The sequence below is a fragment of the Geospiza fortis genome, unplaced genomic scaffold (genome assembly GCF_000277835.1).
Source record: "Geospiza fortis unplaced genomic scaffold, GeoFor_1.0 scaffold331, whole genome shotgun sequence".
Taxonomy (NCBI): domain Eukaryota; kingdom Metazoa; phylum Chordata; class Aves; order Passeriformes; family Thraupidae; genus Geospiza; species Geospiza fortis.
In genome coordinates, this window is record NW_005054540.1 from 59,535 (window position 1) to 84,985 (window position 25,451).

Genomic DNA, 25,451 nt, shown 5'->3' on the forward strand with positions numbered 1-25,451 from the left:
TTGGCAAGTCGTGAGTTTGCTGTTACAAAAGAAATTATAATAATGGAACAAGAGTGTGAACAGAGAGTAGTAATGTGATATATTTTTATATTACCTCATCACTAGCTGAAGAATTGCAAAATTACTCACCTTAATGCAAGATGTAGTCTCTGACTGCTAACATTTCTGAGACTCAGCAAATGGAATTGTACATGCAGAAAATGAAAGCACTGGTGTTCTGTAAAGGATTAAGCAGGAAGTAAGATTGATTTCTCTTCTGATGTAACGAGAACTTAAAATTTGAACCTGTGCTTATAACATTAATTCATAATTTTTCTTTATTTGAGCCAGTTTACTGTGATCACCTCATTATAGGTGTATTGACATAGAACTGTAGAGTTCAAAAGGGACCCAGGGAGACATCTTGTCCTTTTGCTCAAAGCTCAGTCGATTAGTGCAGGTTGCTCAGGGTCATGTCCAGTCAGGTTTTTAATATCTCCAAGGACAGAGACTCTACAACCTCTCTGGGCAACTTTTTCCAGTGTTGAGCAACTCTGACAGTAAAAAACATTTCTTCCTCTATTCAAGTAGAATTTCTAGTATTTCAGTTTTTGCATGGTGCTTCTCATCCTGTCTCTGGGCTTTATTGAAGACAGTCTGGATCTGTCTTTACTCCTCCAAGCAGATATCTAAACACGTGGATATGATCCCCCTGAGCCTTTTCTTCTCCAGGCCAAGAGAGCAGTTTTCTACAAAGATAGGAAAAAATATCTGCTACTAAGGTATTTTTGTAATTCATTTAAAAGAATAGGAGGAGAGGAGGAAAGAAATTGAATGTCATGGGTCTAGTAATTCTGGGGTATAAATTCTGCAATTATTTTAACCACTCATATGATAGATTTTTATGGCTTTATTTACTCTGTGTTTCTGGCTCTTCTGAACCATAGGGACTCAAACTGCTTATGGGAGAGTTAGCTTTAACCAAGCCTCCCAGCAGCTAAACAATCTCATTAAAGGTCATTTGTAAAGGAAGATACACCAAATTGTTTTGGAAGAGTTTTGTGAAGCAAGGTCAGTATCTCCTGTTGACCATTATTCACTTCCTGATCCTACAGGGACTTTTAGGGACATCAGGATTGAATAATGTCGACATGTGTATTTGAGACCAGGGAATGAAGATGTAACTGGCTCATCTTTAGTGCCCTGTCAGGTATCATTTGGTCTGGTCTGGTTACAAGATCTCAGACAGAGAATCTTAATAAATTCCATCTGGTGGCTGTTACAGGGGTAAAGCACCCTGGTTATAATTGTTTCTAGATCTGCATATTATAGTTTCTTCAGCAGAAGAAGCATTAAAAAATAGTTCTTCATATTCCAGCAGTCCAGTGTGCCCTCAGGCATAAGGAACAGGAATTACTTCTCCAGCTCAAAAAATGTACTTAGCTGAAGGGTATGCCTAAAACCTTAGCGAAGATTGACTTCCAAGATAAGATGAATCAGGAAGAAAATCACACTTGCTATCTGTACTTGACAGGATAATGTGAAATGGTGTGAATGTCTCTATCCAAGTACCTGAATGCATTGCTTAGCCAGCAGTTTGAAAACATTTTGAACAGAGAGGAAAGCAGTTCTGGAATGTGCTTTTCCAGGAGGGAGAGTTTTTTAATAGCATCATTAGCATTCATAGGGCTTCTTTTTCTTCTTTTGTACTGAAGTGCTATCACTGTATTTACTTACTAAGTTAGGTAAAGGGACATACTGCTTTGTAAACCCCTCTGAATGCATTGTGGGGTGGGAGGAACTCCTGACTTGTCCTGGAGGAAGATATTTTCCATATTTTTTCTTCATTCCAGTGAGATGCTAGGGGAAAATTTTGGCCACTTTTATTTAGAGCTACCTTGAAAATACAATTTCTTTAAATTGATGTGCATTTATTTTTAGTTATGCTGTACTTGAAGTTAGTGAAATTTTAACTACAAATGAATCCACCTGAAAATACTCTGTCAACTAATTTTACATTTTACATATTCATCTAATAAAACTGTGAGTGATACATTATCTCAATACTCTTGCAGTTTAACTTATTCAGTGAAGAGTTTTCTGTGTACAAGCAATTTCTTTTTTTTCTCTTTACTGCTTACAGAAGTTTTTGTCCCTTTCTTGCCTCTTTTTTTGTATGAAATGCCTAATCAAGTGAAACAGAACAACATGTGACTGTGAAATGAATAAAAGAATGACAATTATAATCAACTACAATGGTGAAATTTATTCTGAAAATAGGTAGAATCTGTCCCTTTAAACTTTAAAAGTTATCAGTCTTATTTTGGAGCATCATTTGTGTAGGAGGTCTGAAAAAAGATAAAGATAAAAAATGATTGGTTGTGTTTAACAGATTTTAGCAGAGTTGCATTTGACACAAAGGCTTTTTATGCATTGGTATGTGTTGTACACTTTCTACAAATAATTAGAGGAAAGCTAATTTTGCATCATCAGAGCTAACCATCAGCACTTGCCATCAGCTTTAGTTATCTTTCTTTAAATGCCTGTAATCAATACTCTTCTGTGCTTTCAGTATAACTTGCTTTAGGAGTAGGAGTCAGATAGTGCAGACACAGAGCCAAAGACTGGGCTTCCCTGTACGGGGGAAGAAGGTTTTTCAGGATTTAGAATGGGTGAGGAAGAATGGGAGAGGAGTGAGGGATCACGCTCAGTCCATTAGACTCGAGCTGTAATGTGAAGGCTGTGAGCTGCAGTAAGTTCACCAGCAGCAGTGGTGGTGGAGAGAACTCATCACTTATTAGCCCATATATTCAATTGGGTACAGGAAAGATATTCACAGCAGTCAGTCACCTCCAGTCTATAAAACCTTAAGTCTTGAAGTTTGAATTAAAACAGTGATATTTGGTGATACAGTGATATTCCCCAGTGAATCTGGGGAAAGCAGTGATAACAGAATTTCATTTGCTTATCCTTTGGTATTTTACTTGCAGGAGTATAGTATGTCTCCTGTTTGGGAAATACAGTTTGGTTTTTATTTCTCTGTGAAGCAAATCCCCACCTGGTCTAGGCATGCTGCTTTGTTCCAGGCTTGTAAGATCATATACAACAGTTCTTGAAAAATATCAGTTACTCTGTGTGTGCATTGCTGTGGCTTAATGCAGCTGGAATTCATACTCACTGCTTGCAGTATATAACATAAGAAACAACTCCTGGTGCTGCTACAAACATATGAGTTTTTAGCATTCATGAGTCTGTAGGTTTTTGAGGAAACTTAGCACTAAAAAAGCATGTATGTGAAAATATATACCTTGATGAAATAACTTAAGGCTTAAAACTAAAATCCACTTACCTCAGAAGCTGAAAGTGCTTCTGTAGTGCTAGTGCATGTATTGTATGCATCTGGAATTTTCTTTTGTTTTCAAAATGCATAGTTTTTTATTATTCCATATTGATTAATTCTAAGATAGAGGGATGTACAGATGGACATAGCAGTATCCTGCATTATGAAGTCTGCCCTGTCAAATTTCTGACATGATATTTGGTTAATATTTTCAGTGGGAATGAAGGATTCTTTGTTTAGGAAATTATAACCATTGAAATATATTAATTTCCATGGACATCAGAGCTGGATTGTGTACTGTTCCACTGCCTCTTTAAAAACACACAAACCATTTGTATTTAAGAGATAATCAGGACACAATGACAAAACTGTAAGAAACAAAATAACAACAACTAGCTTTGGGCAAAAAATGCGCAATAGATACACTTTCTTTTTTGTTATATTTCAGAGCTAATATGCTTTAAGCAGTCATTGTTTATGTATTATACCCACTGTTTGAGTGAACACATATGCTGTAGTTCAGCACTGTTTCTCAGAATTTCCAAAAGCTAGTCTTAAAACTCCTTGTGCACCTGAGAATATTGCAATATGTGTATTCAAAGGGCAAATTAAAAACAAATGTAAACTCAGATATTTGAGTGTCTATATTGTTTATAGCAGCTGGCATAGTATAATTGAGACCAAGAATACTCAAAATAATTCTTTGGGAAAGACTGAGCAGTCTGTGGGTGTTTACATCTACAGTGTTTTCAATACTATTGGACACCTGTGTTGATATTAAATCTTGATATTAAACTTCTGTTGCACACAGTCTTCACTATTTAAAGGAAGTTTGCTGTCAGCTATTAAAAAGCTTTCATGAGGGATATGGTAGAAAACTTTATTTTCTAGAACCATTCTCCAGAGAGCTGAACAGGTAAAAATCCACAGCATGCAACTGTTGGGACAAGTAGTTCTTGTGAACCACTTTGGGTCACTTTGGTTATAGGACACCAGTAAAGAAGATCACTCTCACAAGCTGTAGTAGAGAGAAATGCTATTTCCAATAATGATCATGTGTCTAGAAACATATAGTTTCTGATACTTGTGCATGTTGACTCTAAAGGAAATATCTACTTTTAAAATTAGCTATAATTTGGTTTAATGCTATCAAAAGTTTTACAAAAATAAAATGCAAGAGGGAAACTGAATATGTAAAAATGCAGCAGAGAAGTATCACAGAGAACACCTTGAGCTCTTAATACATTAGAGACCAGTAAGAGTAGACTCCTCCTTTATTCAGCTGGCCTAACAAAGTTTGCTCATGCTTGTACAAGTGGATTAGTAAAGGAGCAGATTACTCTCTTTACCTTTTCTTTTGGATAAAGGAATAAATAATGGCTTATATAAATAATTTTCATAGATTTGGGTTTGAGTAATTTTACTTTACAGACTCATGTAATGAAGAGGTTCAGAGATGCCAGCGTGAGATGGCCCTATTATGGGTAAATTGCCATATATCTGTTTTCCCCTTTATATTCAGGAAATAAGTGTCTAATCATTCCATCTGATTTCCATTAGGAAGCTTTTTTACTTGTCACATATGTGACACATACAGCAAATAACAATATGGCACAAAACTGAATCTGTTACCACTTGATTGGAGATTTTTCAAGGTCAGGACCCAGTTTCACAAGCAGTTCTATTTTTCAATACAGCTGACATCAGACACAAGCTGAAGACAAACTTGTCTAATAAAGCTTTCAGATTCAATTTTCTCTCTGCATATAGCTTCAGGAATCTCTGGAGGTCATTCACAGCATGTGCTGTAACACCAACAGGGAGAAGTAATGAAAAGCATCTATATAAAAAGCTGACACTCTGCCTTCCAAGCTGCATGAATAAAAACATAATAAGCAAGTTTAGAAACACAAATCTCTGTTATTCTCAGAATTTCTATTTTGATCTTTATAACATATCTTGATTTGAGGATTTGCTTCTGGCTTTTCTGACAGGTGAAAAATATATACAAAATATACTTAAGTCACAAATGCCCAATTTGAAGAAAACCAAAGGTTACACCTTTATATTTAACATCCTGTTTCAGGGATCTGGTAGTAGATTCCCCTTTGAAAGATCTGCAATAAACAGGTGTGACAGTGCAGTTTACAAAAGGAATGTGAACCTCTTGCTTTTTCAGGGCTCAGCTGATTAAATATAACTCGCTCTGAGTTAAAAAGAATTTTTATTGTCCTCATACCTATGATGAAACATAAATCAGAAAGTCAAGACAGGACTTGGCTGCTTTGCTGTTAATAAAGAACATATGGAACCAAGATCTACTTTTTCTATTCTGTAACAAGTTGTTGAAGCACAGCTGTCAAGATTTGTGATGTAAATAAGATTAATGCTATCATTAGTCTTTCAAACGACCACATTTACCTATTCAATTTTTAAAATACAGTCTGGTATTTTCTTCTAGGAGCAAGTTTGCAGCTTGTTTTCTTTCATTTAATGTCTTGATCAATAGTTAGTAGCAGCAGGATATGCCAGATTTATTTTGGTTAAATCTCATGAAATGTAAATTAAAGCATACTGTAGAATTCTTCAGACAATTATTGATAACCTAGATCAAGTGACACAGAGCTAAGTTGCAGTTCTGGTTGGACTTTTTTATATGGCTCCAATAATCTTGGTAACAGAATCCAGTGTTGGTAATTTTCAAAATATCTGGCTGCTATCATTTTTTAAAACACAGATAGAATCAAAAATTTAGATTAGTTTATTCTGGGAAGTATGATAAAAGGGAGTAGAGTTCCTAGCAAAAGGGTATGCATAATAAAATGGTAGTTTATACCCTTTTTCAGTTTTTCTGCCTAAGTTTCTAGCCTTCCACCTTTAAATCAGTTTTTTTTAATAGTGTTTAAACCTACTTTCTCTCTCTCTCTCTCTCTCTCCCCCTCTCTCTTGTTCTCCCCTACTTCTTTTTGTTACAATAACCCTAATTACTGGGGTTTGACTATTCAGATAACATCAACCTGCAAATAGCAGTAATCTCTCTATTCTGTTTCTTTTTGTATAGTAACTAGGCCTATTGACAATTACATTGTGTGAAAATCTCTTTAATTTGCTAGAATGGTAGAAAGGAACTGGCCATTCAGCGCACAATCCTCTTGACCTGTCTGCTCTTTGTTGATTTGTCTCTTTAAAAGAGCAAAGCAAGTCATCTTTTCCTCGTGAAGGGAGCAGTGCTCAGGGACATCCTGGTCGTGTCTTTGACAGCCTTCCTCACATTTCTGTCCTGAGTGGGGCTGCCTCAGAGTTAGGTCTGCTCTAGAGAGAAACAGCCAGCCAAGGAGTGTGAGCAGAGTGGAGGCTACAGGGAATGAGGAGCAAAGCCCATAATTGCTTCTAGGACTTCTGCCCTAGTCAGAGGACATGAGACAATGACAGAAGGACTTGCTCCTTGCACCATAGAAGAATAAAAGGAGGAAAAAGATGGCAAATGAAAACTTCTTCTATTCCAGCTGTAAAATTCTTTAGTCTGATACGTACGAAGTTTATCACTGAAATATCAGATTGCTGTCTTTGTATGGTTTGGAGCAGCAGGGGACATGCAGTGGAGGAGACAGGCAAGAAGAGATTTGCGTTGCTGATGTTTTTTTAACAGTAGATTGGCAGGCAGTCTTAAGTTTCCAAAGACAATTCTTCATAGGGTGAAAGTAAAATGGAGGTTATTTTGACCTGAAAAGTAAGCATAATATGAGAAAACTTGACAAGGATTTCACAAAGTAGTGCCTGATAAGATATTTTTACAATTATGATGAAAAAACAGAAGGTGCTTGTAGTGATTTCAGTAATTCCTTTGTCAAAACAAAGTGACAGTGATGACGTTGCCTTTGAACAGCTGGTTTTAATCCTGCAAATTTTCCACTTGAAGAATAAGGACAGACTTGGAGATTTTTGCATGAATTCTGTAATTCTGTTAAATTAGCTAATAACTGTGCTCCTATTATTTCACAGCTTCTTTAAATCTGTTATGATGTTTATTTTTTTAACTGCAAGGTACCTAGAATTCAACTGGCTTCTTGTTGTTTTGTATCTGCATACAATTTTTTACACCCTTTTTTCAGATTTCCCCTTGGACAAGACAGCAATTTATGCCGGTTAAATCAATAAATAGACCTTACAAAAATTAGAAGAGGTGATTTTTATGAGACTGTAAAAGTTGGAGCTGCTGGCAGTATGTTTTTTTTTTTTTCTTTATGTCAAAGAATTAGCTGTGAAAATTTAGTTACATGCCAATAGCAGTACACTGGAAATGTAAATTGTTGCCATATAGATTGTCATCCAATTGAAGGCTGCATACTAAATCAAGGAACTTGTTACTTTTACTGACAAAAGGAATACTGAGAAGTGCTTGCATCATTTGTGACAGATGTTGTCACAACGTTCTTTATAAGGCAAGTATGTGACAGAATTTGATTTTACAGCACCACAACTTCTGTAGCACAAAACATTCATTTTCATGAAACTCTTTTGTAACAACTGCTCACTGGAGAAGACTCTTATCCTTTGGAAAAAGACAAATGCCTTGTGCAGTGGTATAAATAATACTACTTCTTCAAAAAGTGTATGAAAGGTTCTTGGGCTACCTTTCTTTATTTTCTGTCTGCTTATTTCTCACACTCACTAAAAGGGATCCATTCATACCATAGCCTTTTGCTTTTCAATTTTTAGTGGCCCCATCAATCATGCTGAACTTTGCCTAAGGAAAGGTTCTTGGAGAATGCCATGACAATGCTATATTACTAAAAGGAGACTGAACTTTAGAGCAGTTTATCTTTCAGAAAGGTTTGAGTGGAACAATAGGTCCAAGCAGATTAATGCTACCTCTGTTTACAGATATATATTACAATCTTCAGTTGGTTTTGCACTACTTGTCCCTGGTTGAGTCATAGTCTAATTAGAATCAAATGCTGCAGATTTAAAGTTATTTCCACCACATGTAGAGCAGTCAATTGAATTCTTTATGTACACTGTGCCAGGATTATTTCCACATATTATCTTCTTTCTTAGCTGCTTCCTTCCCAAAGAATTCTCAGTTATTACACTATTTCCAATTTGGTTTTTAGAGAGTGTTTGGGAACATAGCTGTACAGGACTACAGAAAGACTGATATTGGAAGGGACCTCTGGAGGTAATCTGTTCCAAACCCCTACTCAGGCAGGATGACCTAGAGGAGGCTACCCAGGATGGTGTTTCTGTGGCTTTTGAGTATTTCCATGAGTGGAGATGCTGCAAACTCTCTGGTTCAACCCATTGCAAGACTCACTCAAAGAGCATTTCCTGATACTCAGGAGGAACCTCCAGTATTTCAGTTGTGCCTGTTTTCTTTTCACTGGTGGGCACTGCTGGAAAGAACCTGGCTCCACCTTCTGTGCACCCTCCCTTCAGATATTTATACATGCTCCCCCCGAGTCTTCTCTTTTCTAGGCTGAACGGTTCCTGCTCTCTCGAGCTTTTCCTCATATAAGAGAGGTCTTGGTCCCCTAATCATCATTGTAGCCATTCACTGGTCTCTCTTCAGTAGTTCTATGGCTGTCTTGTGCTAGGGATCCAAGAACTGGATGCAGTTTTCCAGGTGCTGAGCAGAGTAGAAGGATCAGCTCTGCCCACCTGTTGGCAATGATCCTCCTAGTGCAGCCTGTGATGCCCACAGCTCCATCACTTTCCCAGGACTTGAGGTGAAGCTGTCATTCTCTGGGTCCTCCATATTGTCCTTTCTGAAGATAGAAGTGACATTTTTTTTCTGAAGATAGAGGTGATGCTTGTTTTCCTTCAGTCTTCTGACAATTCTTCCTTTTGCCTTGATCTATCAAAGTTTGTAAAAGGAATCCTTGCAATGGTTGATGCCAGATCCACCAGCACTCTACAGGTGAATCCCATCAGAGCCCATGGATTTCTTTATATGTGTCTGCTTTGCTGAAGTATTCCCCAACTTGATTCTCTTCTACAAAGAGCAATTTTTAAAAACTCTATCTTCTGTACATGGAAATTACCTTGAAGTACCTCTTATGACCAAGGGAACTGTTAACATTCCACTTCTAGGTATCTTGCATACACAGAAAGTATTTGCAGAAGCTCTTTGCAGCAACAGGTCACAATGTGAAATTTTTTGCTATGTGGCACTAATTTAACCTCAGCCTAAGGTTTTTATTTGCATTATGATGCACACAAGCCAACTTATGTGGTTTATATCACTGAAATTCTTAGTGTTTAGTAGACTCTACCTATTTTCTGTGTTCTTACTCCTGTTGTAATTCAGTGTTTGTGGTGGAAGAGGTTTTCTTCACATTGAGTCAAAGACATATCAAAACATCTTGCAGTTGTGTTTGGAGGAACCTGGAAAAATGCATTGTACAATAAATGGCTTAGTCACACTCCCAGATATAAATAGGATCATGGCAAGAAAATTCTACCAGATCTATCCTATGACAAAGAAAGAAAAGTCTGAGAAAGCTGACACTTATCTTCCTACTGAATTTAAAGTTCTGATGCCATTTAAAAATCTAGTAATAGTAACAGTAACATTTTAGAAACCATAATTTTGTAGTTATTTTTCAAATATAGCAGTACACATTCACTTGTAAATCTTTTTCTTATAAGAATTTTAACCTTGACTTTTTACTTTCTTTTGAACTTCTAAGGGTTCTTTAGTTTCAGCCTCTTCATCCCACTGCACAGACTATTTTAGATCTAAACTTTAATTAATAATCCCATAAACTATCAGCTTCTTTTCTTTTGCCTTTAATAATTAAAATTATATATAATCCATAATGACTTGTTAAGAGTCATAAAGAACTTCTAGAATTAAAAGGTAGTCTAGGCACTTAAATTGTGTATTAAACTGATAGCAGTAACATATAATGGGAATGTTCCCTAAGTGTGAATGAAATTAGGTATAAAACTTTTACCCATTTATAGTCTATAAAAATTGCTACGTATGAAATATACCTGATACAGTTACCAAGTCCTCTTTTTCTAGGAATTTTTTTTACCAAATATTCAAGACTAAGAAAATCAAACATTGGTGTTGTATTAAAATAGAAAATACTCACTTTGAAACATTATTTTTGTCTTGAAAAGCTGATTAAAATGTTAATAAAATGTCAGCTTTGAGATACAATCCCTAAGGATGCATATTTTCCACATATAGAGCTGTGGGTGGAATTTGGTTGGCAATAATTTTTGATCAACATAAAAACTTTATTTTGAGTTCAGACCACTAGAAAAAAAAAAACATTCCAAACGTTCCTTGCTTTCAAACTTCAAAGCTGATGGACTTTTTTTTTGAGGTAATAACTTTATATTATTCATAATATTTAATCAGAGCTCTGTTGGCCACTATTATTTTCCTTTTAGAGCTCCTTTATGACCTGGAACACCTGGAAGGTAGCTGCAGCTCCTCCGCAAAAAGTGGTTTTGGCAGTGAGCACCTTGCAGGGAGGGGCTGTACTGAATGGGAGAACTTCACGTACTCTTGACTTTATTTCCTTTACACTGAAGGACAGAGAGAGATGATGAGTGATTCATTTATCACTGGAACAAGTCTAAATAAATCAGTCTCAGAAGTGTCTTTCCAGATCTCTCTCCAAGAAGTCTGCTTGGAGTTTAGGGATACACTTGCAGATGCTCAAACTCGGTAGAAAACTGGTTGCAATGCTGCAGCACAAGGGGGAAAAAATTAAAAATGTATTTTAGTAGCTGACAGAATTTCACCTGTGTATGCTGTGGAGTTTAGTTGTTCCAAGCCAAGCTCACAAGGATGAAGTGCTGGTAAACTGACATGGAGATTTCCCATGAATAAGCCAAACCTGCCTGGTGTGCAATGTGGTACCCAGGGAACTGCTCGTTTGCCCACAGGGGGAGTACTCACTTGTTCTGCCGCTAAAGAAGCCAGTGTTGCCTGTGTTAAAATAGCAAATTCACTGTTGTCTGAGTGTATAGCACAAGGTACAGGTACCTTGCTTGCTCAGAGTGAGTAAAATGCAGCTGAGTTTCCTTGACTAAAACAAGAAGGAAGTTCAGTGGGTGTATTTTACTGCTATTCATTGCATGGAGGATTTAATGCCGGCGTCTCCTTTAATTGGTGCTGCTCACAATGGAACTAAAAACCCAGGCTAGACCTGTAAATTGAATTAAAATATACATCCAGTTACTGTGTTATTTCTTCTTTGTCAAAAAGCTTTGACCAAGTCGATGCAGTTATCTTACATGGTTACAACTTAACCAGCACTAAAAGCATTCAGAAGGATGGTTACGAACATTCCTGTGAACTGGGGCAGTTCTGCATAAAGACTGTGGCTTGAAAGAGGGTGTTTGAAGGGCTTTGAAGCTTTTTGAAAGCATTGTCATTCTTCCTGTCTGTTCTGCTCCTGTTCAGTACCTAAATAAAGAGTTTTATTTGTTTTAACTTGTCAGTTTCACCCTCTCTTGAAACACAGCACTGAAATAAGCAGAGTAAAAGGGGGGAAAATTCTTTCCTTGCAATTGGCTTCATTCTGTTTTACTTGGGTTTGCATTCAATATTTGAATTTCAATTTCATGTCACATTCCAATTACTCTAACTCTTCAAGTTTAACATTACAGATTAATTTTAAGATAGAAAAAATACCAATGTACTCTCAATTTCATCAGTGTATTTCAAAGTTCAAGAACAAGTTGAAAATCACACCTATTATTCTGTGTTTTATTTTTCTTCTAGTATTGTTCTGTGTTAAAAAGCAGAACGTGCTAATGAGAAATCACCTTAAAAACTTTATATTTCTGTGATTTAATGTCTTAAATTCTAATTTTCCTTTTGGTTTTCATGCTTATCATATCACAGAAGTGAATCATTATAAATGGTTTTAAATAAATTGAAAGATGAAGCCCTTTATTTTTTTATAACATGTCTCATTAGGATAGAATTTATTACTCAGATACTTCAAAAAAAAATTATTCAAGTTTTGCATTTATAAATTAATTGACCTGAGAAAAATCCAAAAACAAACTAAAAATAAAAAGACCCCACCAAAACCAAAAGCAAAATACTGTCCCCTTTGAGTCACAGAAACTGTCAGTGGAGTTCTGGATAAATTTTTTCAGAATGAGATCTTTGGTACATATTGTTGATAATGTTGATTTATATTTGTCTATTATTTTTATACAGTTCTGTTAAATGAACTGTGTCATATCTTTGCAAGCATAAACAAAGAGAAGTAAGAGATAGATACTGTTCTAAGGGGCATTTGTGTTCTGTGGGGAGCTCAACTATACAAACACTTTCTAGAGGTAATTTTTATAAATAATTTGATAACTCAGATATTCTAAGGGTCAGTCAAACTGGAACAGATTATTGCCATCCTTAGAAGTTGATGGTAGATAGTGGTGGATCTTGATGTTTTTAGAGAAGATGTTATACTGGACTGTTGCACTTCTGCTAGTACCTTATAACATTTTTTGTAATATTTGAAGTTTCTTGATGCAAAAGAACTACATCAAGGAAAAAGAAAAACAGAAATAATTAAAAAAAAACACACAAAAACCAGCCCAATGGATTAAAAAAAAAAAAAAAAAAAACCAAAACCAATAAGCCAAAATCCAGATCAGTAAATCCATAATCATTAGAAGGTTAGCAACACCCTTTTCTGAAATGGCTGCCACTGGGGGAAAAATAAATAAATAGATATTTAATATTGAACTTGTGATTGTGTATTTAGGTCAAAAATACGTGAGATGCAAAGAGATGTCTAAGTCTACTGATGGATGTCCCAGTTTGAAAAATTGTACTTCAACTTACCTGAATACTGATGAGGACAAAAATTTCCTCTGAGATGAGACAACTTCTGTTTAACCTACGTGAATGCCAAATTAGACAACTCTTGTCCTGTTGTCTGAGAATCTCTGAAGTTACAGAGGAAATATGAGGCCTTGGCTTTATAGACAAACCATTGAACCCTGACCTATTACCTGGGTTTTCATGTTTCAAACAGACTTTGCTGCAAAGACATGAATGTCAATGAAAAACCATTAGACTCTCAAAAGTAATAGCAAGAAAAAAAAACAAAAAACAAAAAAACAAAAAACAGAAAACTTAATGTGCGTGGAGTCACACTGTTTTGGTGTTTTGGTTTGCTTTTGTTGAAGACAAGCTATCTCACAGGAAGAGGGCAGGAAACTGATTTTCTTTACTCTGTAGGAGGGCTGAGAAAAATGCAAAAAAACTCATTTCAGCCCTTTAGAAAATACTATTTGTTGCTTCAGCGCTAGAAAATGTAGAACACACTCCACAGAGCTTTTATTTCAACGTTCCTAGTTTAGTTATTGCTGTTTCAACAGCTGAATTAGATAGAGATTCCAAAGTGTAGGTATTTAGTTTCTTTTCTAATACTGTGGAAACTCAGTGAAGCAATGACATGTGTTTCTTCTGTTTTCTCTTAGTTTTTCTTCATTGATTATCTTCTTAAAAACATGAGAAAAAATTATAAATTAGTGTAGCCTCATCTGCAATAATATCGTGCATGAGGAGTTGCTTTTGCATCATTAACTGAAGGTTAAAAATAGCCCAACAGTTCATAGCCATCTCTTTGTAAATAGCAAAAATCTAGGAGAAAAGATCAGTCTTGGACTTCTGAATGATTTTATGTTCCATACTTCTCTGTCCAATGGTGTGTCTGTGGCACCTCTCATCATTTTTGCTGCAGAGACAGAAATGGTGCTTCAGTCTTCGGTGAATTCCATGCCATTCCATTCCAAGCAATGAATAATTCACAGATTATTCCCAACCCATAGCTAATAGATCAGGAAAAGACACTAACAAGAAGATGTGTCTTTTTTCCCCCCAAAAGAAAGGAAAAAAAATCCACAAATATCCAGATAATAGCACATAATATTTTGAAATTATGAGGTGGAAAAGTAAACAATCAGTCAGGGCTGAATTTCTTGCTGTATAAACTTCCATATTGGCCACAGATCCTGTGGGAAGCATTTGGTGATAACAGTAAGTGAGAAGATTTTTGGTCAGATGATTTCACATCTGCAGAGTGACTTGGAAACAGTGAATGAAACTTGTTTCTAAATACATGGTCATGCTATGATGTGTTGCATAGTCCAACCAACTTTTTTCAATCTGTCTTCTGGCATAGAGATATTTGACCACTACTAGATTTCTGGAAAATTACTCATGCTTCAACAACTTTTAGCAAGGTGTTCTTACACTGCAAATTTTGGTAGTGTTACTAGGTCCAGCTGGTCTTCTAAGGATGGAATTTGAATATGCTGAAAATGCTGGATGTTAAGCAGAAATTATAATAATAATAATATTGTGAGAAAAAATGAACTCATATTTTCTTTTAGTTTTGATTTTCATATTTTCAGTAGAGATAATACTAAGAAATTGGCTTATTCCTGTCTTATCCTTTCTATGGCATAAATTCTGAAATACTGAAATAAACATATATCATAGTTCATTTATTCAGTAACTTAAGCTTTTTTTTTTTTTTCTTTTAGTAACTCCTGGTGAAACTGTTGCTGTGGATACACAAACCAGGGTAACCAAGGAAACCACCACCTTCAAACCAGAAATGCCATCTTCTGTGCTTTTGGAGGTTCCAGCCTTGGCTGACTTCAATAAGGCATGGGCAGAACTCACTGACTGGCTTTCTCGACTGGATCGAGAGATAAAATCTCAGAGAGTGAAAGTAGGTGATCTTGATGACATCAACGACATGATCATCAAACAAAAGGTATGAGAAACACTGATTTTTCCAGTTGAAAGCCTTGTGATCTTAGTTGTGTATTAAATCCTTTCAACGAGGAACACAGGAGAGATGGTAGGCTGCAATACATGCAGTTGTCACTTCAGCTACTTTATCCCATGAACACAATTATTGGATGAAATGTTTAGATAATTAATTGAGGAGAAAAGAAAAAGTATTTACTATTTTCTCTGGTATTTGAAGCAGAACTCTCTATGTTTCTGTTGCTTGTGCTGTAAGAGTATGTAAACCAATGGCTGAAATACAAACTTCATGAGAATAAAGGAATTGCATAGTAAGCTCCAGGCTGCCAGGAAGAAGACGACCCTGTTTCACACCTTTTCTTATGTTACTTCTTAATAACTTTCTGGGAGCCTTACATGCTGCTGCTCTCGGTTTATCAAAGGCACCTCAGTTGTCTTAACAAAAACAGCAGCTCATTAATGCAATTGTTTTGTCAGCAAAACTTCATCACTGCATCACTTTCCTTTGAAAACACAGAAAAATACAGAAATACATGTTTTAGGAGAAAAAAGGCTAAATTTTAGCTACTCAGTAGCAATAAAAGTAATTTTGTATTATACAGCTCTAAAGAAATTACCTGCCTTCTAGATTTAGTATTGTTCAATATAAAAGATTTGCCTTACCTGCACAAAACTTTTCAGTGCTAAATTTCTGTTCAGTTCAGTTCTAAACTGAGTTTAGGAGTCCCAATTATAAGATTCTGTTGTTTTTTTCATAATCTTCCTCCTCATAAAAAAAAAAAAATCTGATTTATTGCAAGGAAGATATTGACATTCTTCTCTTTGCTTAAACTAGAAATAGAGGGAGAAAAAAGGTATAAATTTTATTGAGGCTCTGTACTGAGACATTTTAAAGAAAATATGCTGATGTTTCATGGGATTAATTTTGCTTGTTTTCTTATACTTCCTTTTCCCCCCAGTGCTTTAAACTATTTTTGAGAAATTTGGCTGGCTTTACCTTCTGTATGATGAACATGTTAGTATCATCTTGATTAATGATGATTATATTTGCTAAGTAGAATTACATACTGCTTCACTAATTAAAATATCCTTAAAACAGAATGGATATAAGTGATAATTCCAGTGCCATCTGCACTGGGCATTAGGTTAAAATAGTTGTTATATTGTTTGGAAAGGTTGATGGCCAACCTTTATCTTTTAGTGATTTTCAGAATAATTTTTGGTTTAAAATTTTATATTGTAAAATACTTTCTTCAGCATTATTCAGTTTTCTTACTTATACCTCACTTTAGCATTTTATTCTGGCAGGCAAAATCCATAGTTTGCTTCCTTCTGCAGATGTGTTTTACTTAAATATGAGATCAAATTATTAACTCTTCAGAATTTCAGTTAATATTATGTATATTTTAAAATTAACTGCTTTGAATTTGCATTTTATCTTAGTTCAGGGCTAAAATATTTTAACACTACTGCAGTCTGTTCCTGGCTGGGTAGCCCTGTCTCTTTTTTTGCTAGCATGCTGTGCTGGTAACAAAACCAGCAGGAAAACTCTTTTTTGTCATGCTTACCTCTCTAATTGGCTGTGCAACAGAATGTGACATTTAATATATTCTCTGATGAAATGGAAGAACCAATGTCTATATATAGACTGCAGTTCTGTTAGCTGTCTCCCTCTTCTCCAGTGATCATCTTAATATCACTTAATACATGGAAATGAATGCCATGAAATATTTCATTCTTCTTGTGAATCTAGCACTGGATTATTAGGTGAGATTAGGACGGACAATTTTCAAAACTGACAAAGAATTTTTAGGTTTCTCAAAAAAAAAAAAAAAAAAACCCAACATAAACCTACCCTGCTTTCTAATGTGTGGAGTGTCTGCAGCAGTCTGTGAGCTGATGAAGTTGGACGTGTGGGTACTTGACTAATCCGAAAAGTCACGCCAGATATGATCTAAGTTGGAAATCCAAAAGTAGTGCTTACCTCCCCTGATCTGCGCATTCCATAGAAGATTGCAGGGATATTTTTCCTGCGGCTGTAATTTAAAAGTCATTGAAAGTCACCACACTGCATCGTGGTTTATTTGGAGAGTTTATTGCATCTTTACAGGTACCTCAGTAAGATTTAATGAAAGTTCCATCCTTGTAGATTGACCTGTTTTTTTTAAAGTCAATTCTTAGACTTTAGGTGTAAAATACCATCTGAAGACAGCCAAATACTTCCCTTATAAAAATGCATCATTACAGAGATAAATGCTTAAAGAAAGCTGTTTCACTATAAAACATCTCTAGCTGCTCACCCAGAATTTAGAATGCTTCAAACAGCTCATCCTGTTGTTGTGTTACCAAACCCTTACTGCTTTTGGGTTTTGTTTCCATTTCATATTTCATTCAAAGCAGAGAGCCACATTTCTAATAGTAAATTGCAATGTCAGAGCAAACATTTTAAAAGGAAAGAAATCCCATATCCTGGCAGTGTATGTAACAGGCCATTTTCCAAATCATTCAGGTAAAAATAAGTGACCTTAGGTTGTCCTTTCTTTCACAGCAGCATGTAATGTTGTTGAAGCTCCATCTCTGAGGTCATTTTGGTTAAGTTCGCTTCAATCTGATTGTATAAAGGATCACAGCCACTAACTTTGCCATATTTTTCCTCCATAAAAGTTTAAGACATCATTAGCCCTCACTTGAACTTTGCTTGGAGCTGATCTCAGTGAATTGGCACTCTTGTGTGAATAGCACATACACGGGTTAATTATAGGATAATAAAACTCAAAAAAGACAACTATTTTTAAAAAAAGGCTTTTTTAGTGGCAGCTTCGCCTTAACGAAAGAAAAAATACAAATTAAATTCTCCTAAGTGGTGCACATAATATATAGTAAAAGTAGTGTACTAAAAGAGTAGCGTGATGACTGCTCATTTCTAATATCTATAGTTAATCTTTCAGTCAAATGAGTGGTATACTTCAAGCAAATGCATTACATATTTTAGTCATCTATGATTGTGTATTATATTCTTAAACTCTGTATAATTAAACTAAAAGATACTAAAAAGTGTGTAGTAAAGATATTAATACTAGCGTTAGTGTCATCTGTGTTTTCATTAAATGAAAATGATTATATTTTTCTCATCTTCTTGAAGATGCCTTGGCAGGCTGACAAGACTCATATTGTTTCTTTAGATGAGAAATAATGCAAATAAAGTTCATGGGAAAGTCCATGGCTGTATAACATGCCGTGATGTAGGGAGGTGAGGGACATGACAAACTATGGTGCACCCAGTTACTTCAATTCAATGTCCTTACTTCAAAACAGTCAACATGCTTTATATTTGAAGCTCAGGTGGGGGTTCTTCATAAAAGAGAAAATTGTGATGAACAGGACGATTATCCAAAACGGATAAACTCCATTTTGCTACATTTTAGAAAAATGGAAACCTTACTTAAGATGCCAACAAGCCTTTACTCAGAAACTCTGATCTGGCATCACATTTTGAGAAAGGTTTGTAGCAGGAATAGATTTCTACTGAAAGTGGTGAATCATGGAGGCTGTGCAGAGCTTGAAGTTAATTAACAATGCTGTTCAGAGAGACCAGGTACTATAATCTCCTTAAATTTTGAATTCTGTCCATGGATTTTGCCAAGGTATGCTGTCCATCCAAATTTTTTGAGACATACATAGTTGAAAGCATGACTTTTTTATTGCACTGGATGAACATAGATTTTAATTAGTAAAAGGTATTATAATAAGTATTATATGAATGGGACTACAATTTTCTGTGTCTGCTTTTATTCATTGATTCTAAGAGTTAAATAGGTTGAATCTTCACTTTTAAGTGCAGCAGAAGGGACTAATCTGAAAAAAAGGTATTTATTAGAATGAGACCAACCTACTTACTGAGACTTTTATGCAAAGAAGAGGACAAGATACTTTCTGGATCGATTATTTGTGTCATCCCAGAGTAGTCAACCAAAAAGATGTAGAGAATTTATTTCTGTCTAATTAATTTGTCACTATTCAAAGAAAGGTGGGTTTGATCATCTGTCAATTGGAGAAGTAAACAAAACTAGAATGAGGAAATGTTTTCACTTTTAATTGTAATTTTTTTTCTATAGTTGAAAATCTTTTCCAGATGATGGGTAGTAAAATAACAGTTAAGGAAAAATATTTGTTTATAAACTGCAGAAAAAAAGGGTGGGCTTAACATACAATACTCTTGTTTGAGTATTTTTATCTATCCTTTCCCATGGTTACATATCATGCATTTTACTACACAACTTAAATGTGCATTTTCATGTGCAACCTTACAATTAATATCAACATAGATCAGAAGAATGTGAAGTTTTCTGTCCAAACTGTGTTCCAACATCCATTTTTGTAGAAATAAAAATATAATTTTCCAGACTTTTATCCTGTTATTACAGAAGCAACTGTAAGTTCCAAATTAAAATTTGCAGTTCTGCATTACTGTGTGTGTATCAGTGCACTCTAGATGTGCCTGTGTTGAATGAGAAGTTGTAGTTACAGACAGAGGCTTTTGCTCTGTCCATATAGTTTATCTTAGAAGTGTGAGCTGTAGGCAAGGTGGAGTCTTCACCCTTTTGGCTAGTGTACTTTAAGGTCTACAGAGTTTTGCAGGAGTTTCATTTTAGTGACAAATGCATGAAAAGATCCATGCATCCTCAGATAATGTACTGTAAAAGACCATAACAGAAGATTTTACACTTGGATCTGAACATTTCCAGTTCCTGTGATGTACTTAAAAGGAAAAATTTTGCTAGTCCAGAATCCAAGTGTGGTGCCAGTAAGTTGGGAATTTACATTCACACTTTCTGAATCAAGCTTCAAGAGCACATTTCCTCATCCCTTGCTCTGTGCTGTCATGATGCTTTGAGCGTTGTTTTCAAATATTGTAGGATCTTTCTTCATATGAATACACAACTGCAGACATTCCCTGTGTCACTGTTGGACCAGGATAAACTACCCTGATAAAGCAGGGCTGGTGCTGAAACTGATTCTGCAGCATGTTGGACGGTTCACTGGCATTTTTGTGCATCCTCTCCGATACCATAACCCTACAGATGACTTCATGGGTTAAAGGTTGTGCGAAAATCTCACTTACCTCTGTGAAATTTACCATAGGATATAACTGCTCAGGAGACACCATCGTTATTCTATGTGTATTTCAGAGTGTTATTGCTGTTGTATTTAATATGGCATATCTAGTGGAATTCTTCTTTTATGCTGTCATGCTGTTAGACTTCTGAAATTACTTCTAATTTATGAAAGTACTAGAAATCTGGTTTTGGTTTCTGAAGTGAATAAAAAAACAAATAAATGAACAGTTTTCTAAATATATTAATTTATTATTTTGAATTTAAAATGACAAGATTTGTGGTCCTGAAATGTTTTTGCTTTTTTGCAGAATAGAGGAAAATGAAAAAATGCCTATCAGCCTTTCAGTTTCTTTCTAAAGGTTAGAAAATGCAGTAGGATGCTCTAGAGAGCCTGGAAATCTGAGTCTTTAAAGGGAAAGGGAAGAAAAAAAGATCTATTAGTTGGAAAATTGGACCTCAAGGGATATAGAATATGTCAGGAGACTGGTTTTTTAATACTTTGCTGAACAAAAAGACAGCTGATATTTTAAACTAGCTTGGCCAGCTCATTACTGTGTGTTACAGAGTATATTTGTTTTCTGCAACAGTAAAAACAATGTCTAAATACTGTCTTTTGGAGTGTGATTAACAGCTATTTCTTTATTTCTCTATTATGTTAATTACTAGGACATGTATAAAAGTTGTACCTCTGATTCTAAACTCATTGAAGTAAAAGAGTTACTTTCATCATTTTTCAATTAGTTTTCAGTCAAGCTGTAGATCAACATCCAAATAAAAACAATATAACAGTTATACCTAAAGATAACATTCCTCTTTTTGCTTTTATTGGCCTATTTTGAAATAATTTGAGGTGGTTTTTTTTCCAATTCTGGGCAAAGATAAATTATCATGATTAATACAACTGGCATCTTGTTCAGCAGTGAAAGTATAAGAGTGTAGCAACTCAGTTTTGTTTGCATCAATATGCTGAATATTAGAAGTATCAGCTTTTCATTAGGGCTGCATTTTTCAGTAGCAATTTTTTTTAATTTCTGAGTCTGATCTATGCTATAAGTATTAATTATGTATTCCATCAACACTGGATCTTACATGATCTGCTTTTTTTAATCCGAATCATTCTTTCATTTTGTGCTTTTATGCCACCAGTATGTTCAGCTCAGAGACCCTGCTGCATGAGGTCCTCTACAAGTGCACCATGGAAAGTTCATACCATGGGCATGGAAAGGGTTTTACAGTTGTGTGCTGTCCACAGGGACATGGGAAAATCCTGCTGTGCTGGAAAGTGCAAAAAATCCCCAAACCCTCATGAGTTCTGTGTGTGCCCAACCAGGATAAAAATGCGAACTAGATTCTGGTCTGAATTTAATATGGCCCTCACCAACATGCTGAGGGAAGGCATCATTCCCCTTTAATCAACCTGTGGGAAGCATCTGGAGTTGTGTGCCTGGTTTGGGCTGCCCAGTGCGCAGGAAAGACCTTCAGGGAGTCCAGTGAGGAGCCAGCAATGTGGTTGGGGCAGGAGAGCACTTGATAAATGAGGAGGGGCTGAACTGGGCTTGCTCAGCCTGGACAGAACTCAGAAGGCAGCTGCTTGCTCCCTGCAGCCATGAGATGGGAGTCTGCAGAGAAGATAGAGCCAGACTCTTCTCAAAGGTTCCCAGCAGAAGGACGAGAGTCAACAGACACATGCTGCAGCAAAAGGAATTCTGATGAAATATTACGAGAAAAAATGTGCATGATGAACATAATGAAACATTGGAACAAGCTCTCCAGAGATATCAAGGATTCTCCATCCTTGGAGATATTCATCACAAAGCTGCATAGAGCCTTGTGTGACCTCTTGACATGACTGAATTTGGTCACATTTGAGCAGTAGCTGAGCAAAATTATCTGGAAAAGAAAAATTATTCTGTCATAATATATAAATGCTATTCTCAAATATGGATTCTGTGTTTTATACCTTGACAGTGAAACATGCTTTAAATGAAGGAAATCATGGCTTTATTTCCTGCTTTGTAACTCTCCAACCTCAGCCGTGATTTGCGTTAAGGACTGGAGAAGTCCTGTTAAAATTCAGACACTTTATTTTTAGTTCTAAATGGTTCTGAGGATCTGCTAAGACAGTTACACTAATTTTAGGGAGCTTTAGTTTTGTACCAATATTGATATATATTATTAGAAGTAGTAACAAGAAAATATAAGAGTGGCCTTGGTTTTATTCAGAAATTGTGGGAAATATAAAAGCAGCTTGTTTCTAAATAATGATGCAATGTACAAAATTCTAATCTAGTTAGAATCATAAAATGCAAATTAAAACTAAGGGGAACAATTGTATATTTGCTTGTTTAATGTTTGAGGAGATGGTGCTGCTCTTCAAGAAATAAGTTTTCTTCTGTAAGAAAATAAAAACATCCAATCCCAGCAGACCTCCCTAATGAAGCTGATCTTGAAACACAGTTCTTTTATGTGGAAAGGAAAATAACCCCAGAATTTAAATTAAAAAATCTGTGATCTTGAAATCTGCCCTATGTGTTTCCAATGTGCCAAGGGTATTCTGATACTTCCATAAACACATCCAGTAATGATATAGGTTTGGGGTTTTGCTAGCAGATGGACAATTCCCTCCTGAGGCAGAACAGCCAGCAGTGTCATTATCATCCTTTTTCATGAAGGGATTGTTTAAAAAAATGTCACTAGCTTTAAAAAATGCAGTATAATCTTTATAATAAGTAGTTTATAGTAACTTAGCTCTACTGCAGTAAGCACAATTCTTGGAATTCTGTTTTCTCTTTTCCCAGTAGAATTCTATGATAATTTTTTTGCACTTAGAGAAGCTGTCATGGAGAGTTCTCAGTTGATTTACATGTACATATTGTTTTATAACACTCACGTTAAGTAATAAAAACCACTCAAATAAGTACTTTACTTGAATGTAAGGAGACAAGCATCTTAACTCACTCCAGTGAAACATTCAAATTTTGTGCTATGTAGAGCTGCTTACAAGTGAAAGGAAAAAAATTTAAAAACACTGTAAGAGAGGCTTAAAGGCATATTTTTATTCAGGAGAACCTGGTTCTTGAAAAATATTCTCTATTCCCTAACCATTATACACATTTTATTTTTTTCATGTGCCCCACCACTAGCTGTGTGCTGTCACTAGATTTAAGGTAAATAAACAGCAAGTTCCTTTGGTTCTGGGAAGGCAGTGGGGGATAGAACTGCATCTTGTGGAGTTGGTGCTATGGGAGGAATTCAGGAGAAATAGTGGGGGATAGAACTTCATCTTGTGAAGTTGGTGCTATGGGAGGAATTCAGGAGAGAGGAACACTGTGCTTGGAATTTGTTTCCCTTGCCTCCACCTTCTTCCCCTTTGTGGAACATGACCTGTTTTCTGCTGCCTGGAGTCCTCTTTGACTCATCTCTTCTTCAACATATTCTCCTTTTGTGTCTACTAAATTGAATTTTGTATGCAGAAGCTGAGGTCGAAATTTCTGATTTTGTCTAGCCCATCTAACATTTCTTAATGATAAGCAATGTGTTGAAGAAGCCTTAGATTCTAGCACTTCAAGGATCTCTTTTCCTTTCACTAGCTGGGGATGGAGGGAGATAGGGTTTTAGGTTTATTTTTTCTTTTGTTTTATATAGATCAAATAAAAGTAGAATTTGTTTTGTTCAGTATCTTTCATTACTGCAAAAATAAAATGTAAAAAATTCATATTAGCCAACAGAGAATTTACAGTGTAAATAGAATATTAATTTTTCAAGTTAAGACTGCAATGAGATCCTAGAAAATGACTGCAGCTTAAATGCACCTGCAGCTTAAAATACAAAAGTACTTCTACTAAAAGCAATAGGACAGTTTTCCTCAAGAAAGAGACATTAAAGTATTTTTCTGAATTGAAACAGAGAATTCAGCTCTCCATGTAATCAAGTCCTGAAGGAGTACTTAATTAAAAAAAACCCTGGTTTTGTAGTAAGTGTGGAACATTTCTCCAGGCTCTCATCTGTCTCTGTTACCAGCTGATACAATAAGCAAGGTAACAAATCAATCTCAGAACTGTATTCTGCTGCTTCTGTGGACCATTTTCCTTATTGAGCTAAAAGATCAATTTAACTGCTCACCATGGCACTCCTAATGGTCAGGTGCTTTCTACCTGCAGGAGGGATTTTCTCCAGCCAAATATGAGATTCATACATGAGAGTTAGTCACTTCAGCCAGTTCTCGAGTTCCTTTTTCATGCTTCTGGATTTGTCAGATTCTCCAGATGAATTGTTAAATATGGAATTCACCCTGGGTTTCATGCAGTGAGGAGAGGGGAAATTTTTCCTGGAATGGATTCTTGCTCTCAATACACAAGCTCAGGTATAGATACCTACCTCCATTTAGTCTCACTCATCTCCACCCTGTGAGGAGCAGTTTTCTGCTGGAAAGAGCCAGAACATTCCACTGGGAATGAAGCAACTCAGTGATTGTCCCCAGCAGGATTCCTGGCACAACCCTGCAAACCAAGCACTTTTCCTGTAATGTGGAACAGCCAGTCCCTACCATTTGTTAGCGCGAATAAGCTTCTGGATATCCAGACCAAAGGCACTGATTTTACTCCATTGGGACACTGAAAAACTCCCTGATTTGTCTCTTTTTCCTCTATCCATTTCTTTTGTCACCCCTGAAGGCCACAGTTCCAAGTTTTAATTTAATTTGATTTTAGTATTAAAAAAACCAAACCCAATGCCACAAAACAAAACTACAAAAAAATAATGTTCTAATATTAGCAGAGGTAAAGTGAAAAGCTGTATTTTGATACTCAAAGTGGCTTCTTTTTGATGTTCTAACAGAACAGCTTGACACTTTGCTTCTGTGAGAAACAAAACATTAGGATCAGCAGTTGTTTCTAATTAGAGGAGAAGCTGGTTTTGATATTTTAGGAAAAAATGGTTCTAAGGTAACACAAATACCCTGTTTTATTTTTCCTTCATGTTCAGAGAAATATCTGTTGTATTTTTTGACCAAAAAGCAAGGAAGTTAAAAGGAAGAAATAATAAGCAGAAGGTGAATTTAAGCATTTTCCTCTTTGTGGGAAGAATGATGGTTTTTGGGCTACTGCAAGTTGCCAGTTATGTCTCGCTGCATATGTCATGGAATCTTTTATTCAAACAGACACTTTTGAAGGTGGCATGATATGTGATGATATCTCAGGGTAAATGTCCAACCTTTTGACATATGTTTGAAAATTTTCCTTTCTGGTATTTA

General features: G+C 35.8%; 1 protein-coding gene across 4 annotated transcripts in view; it reads left to right on the top strand.

The window, feature by feature from the left end:
* LOC102033021 (dystrophin) overlaps nucleotides 1–25,451 on the top strand; it is a 391,913-nt gene that overhangs the window by 55,402 nt on the left and 311,060 nt on the right. For all 4 annotated transcript variants that reach the window (XM_031063886.1, XM_005429311.2, XM_031063887.1 and 1 more), the window contains exon 7: nucleotides 14,852–15,087. In XM_031063886.1, coding sequence (XP_030919746.1) covers nucleotides 14,926–15,087 — 162 coding nt within the window. In that variant the 5' untranslated portion in view covers nucleotides 14,852–14,925. The remainder of the gene's footprint in view (nucleotides 1–14,851; nucleotides 15,088–25,451) is intronic.